At 34.6% G+C, this 11,163-nt stretch overlaps 1 protein-coding gene across 1 annotated transcript; it reads left to right on the forward strand.

Moving 5' to 3' along the window:
- The first annotated feature begins 4,511 nt into the window (after window positions 1-4,511).
- lsm10 (LSM10, U7 small nuclear RNA associated) lies at window positions 4,512-7,213 on the forward strand. Its single transcript, XM_073822377.1, has 2 exons — window positions 4,512-4,930; window positions 6,610-7,213. Exon 2 carries the CDS (start codon window positions 6,616-6,618, stop codon window positions 6,976-6,978), a length of 363 nt encoding a protein of 120 aa, XP_073678478.1. The 5' UTR covers window positions 4,512-4,930; window positions 6,610-6,615; the 3' UTR covers window positions 6,979-7,213.
- Window positions 7,214-11,163: the final 3,950 nt, after the last annotated feature.

An 11,163-nucleotide genomic window follows, 5' to 3' on the forward strand; every position in this document is an offset into this window, starting at 1 on the left:
GAATTACATTTTAAAATATATTCAAATATAAAACAATTATTTTAAATAGTACAAATATTTCAAAATCTTTTTTTGCTGTACTTCGGATAAAATAAATGCAGGCTTGGTGAGCGGAAGAGAATTCTTTAAAAACATTTAAAAAATCTTACTGTTCAAAATCTTTTGACTGATAGTGTATGCTACTGTAAATAACCAATCTCTCAAATGTTTTCCAGTGGAATTTCAGAAGGAATGGAGTCATCTAGAGTCATCAACATACAAGCCACACAGGTGCTGTGTCATGCACTTTATAAATCAGCTCATGTCCTTGTCTCGCTTTATTATGCTGCCTAGAGCTGGGAATGCCCTTTACTACTAGTAAAATCTATTATCATTACCTAAGAAACACCAGCATTGCTCCAGGGCGAACTTAACTTCAAGCTTTTTGGCATATGATTTAAATTCCATTCAAATGTAAGTTACTGGGAAGTTAACACCTAAAGACTCAACCACACATTTGTCCCTGTCAATTCAGGAATGTTTTATGAGTTTACAGAAATCTTTAAATGTTAACGACCCTAGACAATTACTTTAATAAGTACATACTGAGTTTGTAGTAATCTCAGACCACATCAGTATTTAATTTGTTTTTTCACATTAGACACTCATAAGTGTACTCATAATTTATTAACACCAAAATCTGTCAGTAAATCTGTCAATATAAATTTCATTTTTAAAAATGTTTACCTCTGTATTCTCAGGATCAGCTGGCCAGTACTGAGCTGGCACGCATAGCAGGAGAATTTGATGAAGGGGGAAGCCCAACGGAGGGACCTGGGAACAAGGGGGACGACTTGCTGGCCATGATGGATGAGCTCTAAAGGTCAGCAACTGTAGACTGTGAGTCAGGAAGCATGTGATATGTCTGAAAGGTTACAGAAAAATATGGTAAGTTTGGAAATGTCTGGCATTTGTACACTCAGAAATGTGACTTAAAAACAAGCTGGAAGCTAAAATCACACTGTAACGGGTTAATTTCATACATTACGTGAGGTTTAAAACTTCAAACCAGTTGAAAATATGCTTGAAAATGCTGAAAACTGAAAAATATTACGATTTCTATGCACAGAGTTTGTCTTAAAGGGGTTATCGGATGCAAAACTAACTTTTAGATGTTGTTTGAACATTAATGTGTATTGGTAGTTTGTGTACACAACCACCCTATAATGATAAAAATCCAACCAGTGGTATTTTTTTAATCTTTAAAAGTAATATCCCCTTTTTAAAATCAGGTCATTCTCAGCTTCTTGTCGGTGTGACAGCACACCAACAGAGGCCACTCCCAGATAGTAGATTGACATGAGCGTCTTACCTTAGACCCGCCCTCACCGAGCTGAAACAGTCCGACTCCGATCGCCATTGTGTCAACTCAGGTGCAGAGGGAGACAAGAATGTCTCAGATTGAGCAATTGAGATGTTCTGTTGTTGGATGTAATAATGAACATATCAGTAGTCATTTACTCCCACTGAAGATGCAGAGGATAACGTTACTTTCGTTTTTAAAAGGAATGCGCCAATCCCGATCTACATATGCGTCTATGTTCTTGCAAATCGTTCCTGATGCAGCTTCATCCACAGCAGAAGTGAGTATAACGTTTTTTTTTATGCATCTTTGCAAAACAACCTCTCTTAATAATGTGCTTGTTAGCAAGTTTCGCTGCTAAACATGGCTAAACAGGGATAAATACGGCTAAAGTAAACATAACGGCTCATCATCCTAGGAAGAGAGGAGCGGGGCAAGCAGAGCTCATTTGCATTTAAAGGACCATGCAATAAAATTAGCAGATTTTTTGTAGAGCTGATTTTGACAAGGTAAAAGGGTGTTTTTTTTACACTACTATTGAGAATTTTTAACCAAAGTACATTATAGACTTTTCATTAAGACCCTAAAGAATCATATGACCTTGTGGAAAATGGGCATCCGATGACCCCTTTAACAAAAAAAAAACAAAAAGAAAAACAAAATGCATCTAATGGCAGTTTAATATGTCTTATTTGATTGACATACAATGACTGATGTATCTGTTTATTTAGTTTCACTGCAGCAAAATGAAAGTCAAGCATTTTAAGTTCACTGGAACAGAAAGTGTTTCATTCTGATGGCAGAAAACCACACCAACATACATTCAGACAAGTGTCAACAATATCACTTTCAATATAGTGTGTTTTCAGGAGGCGTCATTAATCGGCCATATTGGCGGGACTGAACGTAAACAATGCTACTGAACTAAACAAACTTGCATATTTTGCTGATTATTCCTGCTGAAAAGAATCAATTATTTTCATGTTTTGGGATGTAATAATCGCTCAGATGAGGAAAACCAGTTGGAGTACTATAGACTGCCAAAAGTTATACCAAATCAAGCAGAAGAGTGCAAAAACTGTCTGAGGAACAAAAGGCGTTTGTGGTTGGCCAAACTGAACCTGAATTTCCAGGGCAAGAATCTTGACAACATTTGTGTTTGTTTTAATCATTTCCTGTCAGGTAGGTGAAATATTAGACTAATATCTTAATTAATACTGCACATACGTATTCTTACCACTTATTAACTTTAGTTTTTCAAAATATTGCTCCCTTCCTGCTTACTAAGTACTTCTCTATAGGATTTAGCAGCTTCTACATTTTTTCCCCCATGGTTTAGAAAGCATAAATGAGCAGAATGACATATTCAGTAGTGCATTAACCATGCAATCAATTCCTTTGTTTACATTGGAGTATCGCTAGTATGGCCGTGCATCCGGGTAACTGACCAAATCATGCCATATGTGCAAACCCTGAACTCTATTCTCAGGATAATTTATACATGTCAGGTTGAGGCAAGTTGTCACATGGGTTATATTGATTGATTAACTGACATTCTCTATATAGTTTTCCAAGCTGGCACAAAACGTTTAACAAAGTAAGTTTTTAATGTGTAGATACTGCATACAATAATGTTTTAACAGAAAAATCTAAAATGTAAGTATGTAACACAAATAATGGTGTTAACAAATAATTAGCTACAGTTAAAGCACAAGAGTTTGGCATGTTTGCGTGTTATCTTTAGCATTTTACTGTTTCATAATTGTTCTACTGTTTAGATCAAGCACATTAAACAATATGTAATACATGTTAAATATAGATACGCTGCTTTTTTCAGACATTATCCCTGGTGAAAAAAAAACCCAGCTAAATCCAGCCTAGGCTGGTTGGCTGGTTTTAGCTGGTCAGCAGGCTGATTTTAGAAGGGTTTCGGCCACTTTTCCAGCCTGGCCAGGCTGGGAAACCACCAGCTAATACCAGCCTTACCAGCGTGGCCAGGCTGGGAGACCAGCTAAATCCAGCTAAGACCAGCCAACCAGCCTAGGCACTCAATCCAGTCCTTACCAGCCTGCAAGAGACAAATCCATCATTAAAGGATAACTATTGCCAAAATGCAACCTGGGCTGTTTTTTTTTTACTGTAAACAAGACAAACATATATCTAAAAGCATAATTAAGACAAACGAGCCGTTTTTAAGATTGACCGTGATTTCGTTTTGTGGTCAATGGCCGGTGAATGGGAGTACTAGGGGCATAAATTTGAGCGCATCAAAATCGATATTTTTACAACACTAAGAAGGCTCGACACACCATTTTCACGTTTTTGAACAACTCACTTTCACTGTTTGAGTTTCCGCTCGCGGCCGTCTTGCCAGTCAAGAGGTGTCGATCTCCGAATGCGAGGATGGATAGCTCCTAAAGCATATTTCCATATAAATGCACGGCTAATTCGTTGTTTTGTCGCAAGTGGAAAAACAATATTAACCTTCTAGTTGTAAAAAGAGCCTCATATAAGCCTAATATTTCGTCCTATGGAGTCCATTCATTCGCATTCGGAGATCGACACCTCTTGACTGGCAAGACGGCCGCGAGCGGAAACTCAAACAGTGAAAGTGAGTTGTTCAAAAACTTTCTTTTTAGTAAACTCTGTGCACACAAACAATGTTCTCAATGCTCGAGTTCATGTGTAGAGACCCAGGCGATACTTTGAGCAAAGTTTCATGGTGTGTCGAGCCTTCTTAGTGTTGTAAAAATATCGATTTTGATGCGCTCAAATTTATGCCCCTAGTACTCCCATTCACCGGCCATTGACCACAAAACGAAAACGAAAAAAATCTCAAAAACGGCTCGTTTGTCGTAATTATGCTTTTAGATATAAGTTAAATGGTTAAATATGACTCTACAGTCCATCCCCTGTTACATCAAAATACACCAACATCGTTGTTTAAAACATCTTTGCTTGTAAAAAGTGCTTGATCTGTGCATATTTCTTCCCTGATTCAGATAAGTAAACTTTCTCACTGGTAAAAGCAATATTATAGACAGAGGACTTGTTTTTTATCCAGAAGCAGGGGTTTGAAGTTAAAAATGCCTTATGGCTCTGTTTCACAATTAAGATTTGGTGTAAACTATTAGCCTACTTTAACCTAAGCCTAACAAACAGTAGGAATTCAAATGCTTTTGTCTGCTAAATGGTCTCATTCTTTTGTTTTTGTCTCAGTTTGTGGCCAATGTGGCAAGATACTTCACATCTTCACACAGCAGCGATATTATATATCAAACAAAGCTATTTTTAAAATCAACAGCAGATGCCCATTGTGACAACGTGCCCCGCTACAGGAGTGAATCTGTGTGTGAACAGCTGAAATAGCTGACTTACAAGAATAAACTTACCACTGGGTAAAAAGGATAACTAGTCCTACCGTCTGCTATGATGTTGTTTATCCAAGTAACTCGCTAGAGGGCGCGCGAACGATTTCAGTCCGGTACGTCTTGATGACGTCACTCTCCGCTGCGACGAAGCGCGGAGCTCGAAACCATTCAGGATATAAACATGATGTTTTGAGCGTGTTAGACAACATAAAAGAAGGTAATACATGAATATTTTACTCCAAGTGGCATGTATTAGTGATTCTGTGTTCAGAATTAAATGCTCTTTGTAAGCATTTGGTCTCTGTAAGATTACAAAACTCGTCTGCATTATTAATAACGACGTTAAAGATGAAGTTGCAGGAAAGCTTAATATGTGTAGCTAATCGTCTTTAAGTGAATCGTGACTAATATCGTGATCACTAGTTAACTATTAGTTAAAATATGTATTACTGTGATGCAAAGCTGAATTTTCAGCATCATTACTCCAGTCTTCAGTGTCACATGATCCTTCAGAAATCATTCTAATATACTGTTTTATTATCAGTGATGGAAACAGTCTTGCTGCTTAATATTTTTTTGAATCATGTTTTTTTCACTGTGCATTCAAATTAATCTTAATCTCAAATTGCAAAAATAACTAAAAACAGCTAACTAACACAATACAAACATGATAACATAAAAAAAAAAATAATATTCTTAATATTTCTTGGAACCTCTGATACTTCTTTTTTCAGGAATCCTTGATTAATAAAAAGTTTAAAATAACTGCATTTATTTAAAATATAAATATTTTCTAACAATATACACTACTGTTCAAAAGTTTTGGGTCAGTAATTTATTCTTTCTTTCTTTTTTTTAAGGAATTAATAATTTTATTCTGGAAGGATGTTTCAATTTGATAAAAAAGCGATAGCAAAGACTTATATTGTTAGAAAAGATTTCTATTTTGAATAAATGCTGTTCTTTTCAACTTTTTATTCATCAAAAAAAACCTGAAAAAAGAATTACAGGTTCCAGAAAATATTAAGCAGCACCACTGTTTCCAACATTGATAATAAAAGTAATAAATCAGCATATTATGATTTACGAAGGATCATGTTACACTGAAGACTGAAGTAATGGATGATAAAAATTCAGCATTGCACCACAGGAATAAATTATATTTCAAAGTATATTAAAATAGAAGCCATTATTTTATATGGTAATAACATTTTGCAGTATTACTGTTTTTCTTCTGTATTTTTGATCAAATTAAATGCAGCCTTGGTGAGCATAAGAGACCTTTCACCTGGTTAGACAGCTTAATTTGCATATTTGCCATGCAATGTGTGGTTTGCCTGTCAGCAGAGCCTCTCAAAAACCTGTAATTATCATTCATTATGTGCAAGTGTACACATGCTCGAAACAGAGAATCAATAGTGTGCCTTTCATCATGTTTTTTTTATCTTCTTGGGTGTCATAAAAAGTGGTTCTTAAATTACTCTCACTGAAAGACAAATGTGACCCCGGACCACAAAATCAGTCAGGTTTTGTTTTCTTTTATGCCAAAAATCATTAGGATATTAAGTAAGGATCATGCTACATAAAGATATTTTGTAAATTTCCTATCATAAATATATCAAAACTTAATTTTTGATTAGTAATATGCATTGCATAGAAATTCATTTGGACAACCTTAAAGGCAATTTTCTCAATATTTAGATTTTTTTGCACTTTCAAATTCCAAATGTTCAAATAGTTGTATCTCGACCTAATATTGTCCTATTCTAACAAACATCAGTGGAAAGCTTATTTATTCAGCCTTTTGTGTGTTACAAAATGCACCCTTGTGACTGGTTTTGTGGTCCAGGGTCACAAACGACATTGTCTGATTGTTAAAAACTTCTCTGTGCACAGGTGAACATGGACGTGAGCCATTCAATTCGTGAACGCACCATCGCTGAGAACAGTCTGGTTATTCTTCTGCAGGGTCTGCATGGCCAGGTGACCACCGTTGACCTGCGAGACGAGAGCACGGCGAGGGGACGTGTTATTAACGTGGACGCTTTCATGAACATCCGACTGGAGAAGGTTGTGTACAGGGACAGACGTGGGCGCGTGTCCAGTATGGACGACTTGTTCATCACGGGCCGAAACGTGCGTTACGTCCACATCCCAGACCACATGAACATTATAGAGACAATAGAGACGCAGCTCGCCAAAATACACCGTGTGCGAAACTTCGGAGCAAGCGGTGGACGCAAAGAATACTCAAAGAAAAAATAGTTTTTGTGAGGAACTAATGTTTGTCTTTGTAATGCACAGTATTATTTTTAAATTGAGTAATGCAAACATGGATCAAAAAAGTATTGTATATAGTTTACTTTGAATATGTTGCTAGTTGGTGACTGAAAGAGCTCTGAATATCATGTCTAGGAAAAGTGTGGGAAAAGTAATTTCTGGTTTATTTTCCACTGCTCTAGTGGTTTGAAAAAGCAATAAACGATGAAATAACCATTGACTGACGAGTTTTTAAAGTTGACATTGTGTTTGTTTAGACAACACATCTTATTTGTTCTGTATCTCTAACCACAATCATTATGTTATATGCAAATATTGGTACTTTATGGCCTTTATTTGTGCAATTCAAAACATTGTTTGCAGTGTGATGACTGCAAATAATGTTTTTTCAGATAGTTATCTAAATAATTTAGAGAACAGTCCTGGATTGGATTGGACAGGAATTTTCTAACGTGGCAAGCTGTTAGGGATAAAAATATACAAGTGCACTACCAGTCTATGAGTAGTTTATGAACAGTAAGATTTTGTGGGGTTTTTTTTTTAATTAGTCTCTACTGCTCACCAAGTCTGCATTTATTTGATCTAAAATACAGCAAGCAGGTAAATTTGGAAAGATATGTACTATTTAAAATAACTTTTCTATTTGAATATATTTTAAAATGTAATTTATTCCTGTGATCAAAGCTAAATTTTCAACATCATTACTCTAGTGTACAATGTCACAAGATCCTTCAGAAACTATTCTAATAATTTGCTTTTTAAGAAACATTTTTATTTTTTATTATTATCAGTATTTAAAACAGTTGAGTACTTTTTTTCAGAATTCTTTGATGAATGGAAAGATCCAAAGATCAGCATTTATCTTGAATAAGAAAGCTTTTTTCAGTATATTTTTTACTATTTCAGATAAATGCTTTTCTTCTGATTATAAAAAAAGAAACCTGAAAAAATTATACTCTGCTTGTTTCAACAATAATTATAAATGGTTATTGAGCAGCAAAGCAATATTAGAATGATTTCTTAAGGATCATGTGACTGGAGTACAGATGCTAAAAATTCAGCTTTGAAATCACAGGAATAAATTACATTTTAAAATATATTCGAATAGAAAGCAGTTATTTTTAATAGTAAAAATATTTCACAATAATACTGCTTTTGCTGTACTTTGGATGAAATAAACGCAGGCTTGGTGTGCAGAAAAGAATTCTTAAAAAAAAAAAACATTAAAAAATCTTACTTTTCAAAAACTTTTGACTGGTAGTATAACTTGAGTTTTGCAAATAGTCAAACAGTATAATGAGCTGTCAAATTAGTTCTTATTTAAAGTAGTTCAACAAAAAATGAAAATGTACTCAGGCCATTAAGATGTACATGAATTTGTTTTTTCATTTGAATGGATCTGGAGAAATTAGCATTACATCACTTACCCACCAACGATTCCTCTGCAGTGAATGGGTGCCGTCAGAATGAGAGTCCAAACAGCTGATAAAAACATCACAATAATGCACAAGTAATCCACACGACTCCAGTCCAGTCCATCAATCCAGTCCTTGTAAAACAAAAAGCTGCATGTCTGTAAAAGACAAATCAATCATTAAGACTTTGTAACTTTAAATCATTGCTTCCAGTTAAATATGACTCTATAGTCCATCCCCTGTTACATCAAAATCCACCAACATAATTGTTTAAAACATATTTTTGCTTGTAAACAGGCTTGATTTGTGCATATTTCTCCCCTGATTCAGATAAGTAAACTCACTGGTGAAAGCAATATTTTAGACTTTTTTTTTAACAAGAAGCAGTCGTTTGACATTAAAATGCTTTAATAATATCTCTGTTTCACATTTAAGATTTAGTATGAACTATTACTTTAATCTAAGCCTTCAGACTAGACTAACAAACAGTAGGAATTCAAATGCTTTTGTCTGCTAAATGGTCTCATTCTTCTGTTTTTGTCTCAGTTTGTGGCCAATGTGGCAAGAGACTTCACATCTTATTTTGGAACAATATTATTTTGCTTCAAGAATGCTACATATGTTTTGGCATTGCGTATGAGGATGTAAGGTTTTCAGTAACCACATAATCATCGTCTTTGCAATGACTCAAACCTCATTCCTGTCCGGACACAGGAATATTCTGGTAAACAAAACACATTGCACAACATGACAATTACACATGCTGCTTATGGGCGATCTGACCAATCATAATGCAGAATCTGCATTTTGTCCGACAAACAAATCACACAGGATAGTTGATTAACTTCAGTAAACTTAAACTTGAAAAATTGTGTATTGACATCTTTCCACGGTTCAGATAAATTCTGATGTTCATTCAGGTTTATTTCATGCTTTAAGTAAAGAAGAAAAGAACAAAACTGTATTAACTGTTTGAATTTCTTTTTAGAAAAAAGCTGAATTAATAAAAAAAATTATAAGGGTTTGAATGCTGGGAGAAATTTGGTGCATGATCATTTTAGCTTAGTGCTCAAGGTGTTCAATCTCAGTGGATGATTCAGTTCAACTTGCATTTACCTTTCATTTCCACATCCTAACTTTTCCCAGCATGCACCTGCTCAAGTGAGTATGGTGTCTGCATAATGTCCTCTTATCTCTCTCAGACTTAACTTATCTGAGTGGCACGGTTCACTGTACTGTCAAAGATAAGTTTCATTGGCTGTTGCTAGGCTTGGGACGCCATACGGTTAAGTGTCGCTTCAGGTGTTTAACTCTCGTCAGACAGGAACACAAAGGGCTCTTTTAATCTAGCCATAGCCTAAAGCACCAGGCGCTGTGCCCACTGCAGACATTTCCTGTTCCACCCCACAGGGTTAACCCTTCAACAGAGTAGACAGAGATCTTTCTGGCATGCTCGACGTGGCCCGTCCCAGAGGTTGGGCGGTCGACCTTATACTCAAGCCTGCACATGCTGACAGAAGCATCATTTAGGGGAGTGTTTGAATGTTTAAAAGTAAAGACAAATAGAAACAGAACGAGGCTGGGTTTAGTTTTACATTTGCTGCTTATTACTTTTGAGCTCTGCATGTTGTGTTGGACATTTATTTTGGCTCTGCTTATAAATATTAATACTGTAAAGGCTTTTTTTATGGAAGAAAAACTGAGCAGGGCTTGATCGTGCAAAAAAGAGATTTTAATGTCTTCAGAAATGCAAAGTTGCACAATATTGATTCTTAAAAAAACTAAATTAAAAATGACAAGTGCATTAAAAATACACTAAAAACAGTAATATTGTGAAACATTATTGCAATTTAAACTAACATTGTAACATATTTGTAACAACTTTAACTCCAGTCTTGTAATATGCTGATTTGGTGCTTAAGACAAATTTCCATGCATTGTCAAGGTTATAAACTGGGACAGAGAAAGTGAATTTTTGATATACAATACATATATAATTTTAGTGTGGCTTAAAAAAAATAACTTAACGTTTACAGATTTTAACATTTCATTTTATTTTCTAAAAACTCGTCCGGAATCATATGATTAATTGTGTTTTTTATAAAATACAATAAAAGCAATTTTTTCTCCTTTGCAGTGAATAATATATTGCTTTTGTATTGTATCTTTCTAGAGATTATATATATCTTGTACATGTACTGTAATTTAGTTTAACATAATACTTACATTTTTATACATTTTTCTAACAGTATAAATGGGGCCTGAATTATGAAGTCTTTATACACTACCAGTCAAAAGTTTTTAAAGAAGTCTCTTCTGCTCACCAAGCCTGCATTTTTTTATCCAAAGTATAGCAAAAACAGTAACATTATGAAATATTTTTACTATTTAAAATAACTGTTTTCTATTTGAATATTTCAAAAAATGTAATTTATTCCTGTGATTTCAAAGCTAAAGGTTTAGCATCATTACTCCAGTTAGATGATCCTTCAGAAATCATTCTAATATTCTGATTTGTTGCTCAAAAAATAGAAAAAAGTAGAATTTTTTTCAGATTTGATGAATAGAAAGTTCAGAAGAACAGCATTTATCTGAAATAGAAATCTTATGTAACATTATAAATGTCTTTAGCATCACTTTTGATCAATTTAAAGCATCCTTGCTAAATAAAAGTATTAATTTATATCATTAACAAAAGAATAATAAAAAATATACTGACTATAAGCTTTTGAATAGTATAGTGTATAATGTTACA

Source organism: Garra rufa, chromosome 17, assembly GCF_049309525.1.
Source record: "Garra rufa chromosome 17, GarRuf1.0, whole genome shotgun sequence".
In the NCBI taxonomy this organism is placed as follows: Eukaryota; Metazoa; Chordata; class Actinopteri; order Cypriniformes; family Cyprinidae; genus Garra; species Garra rufa.

Coding starts and splice junctions, on each gene's coding strand:
- lsm10 (XM_073822377.1), top strand. CDS start 6,616: ATGGACGTGAGCCATTCAATTCGTGAACGCACCATCGCTGAGAACAGT.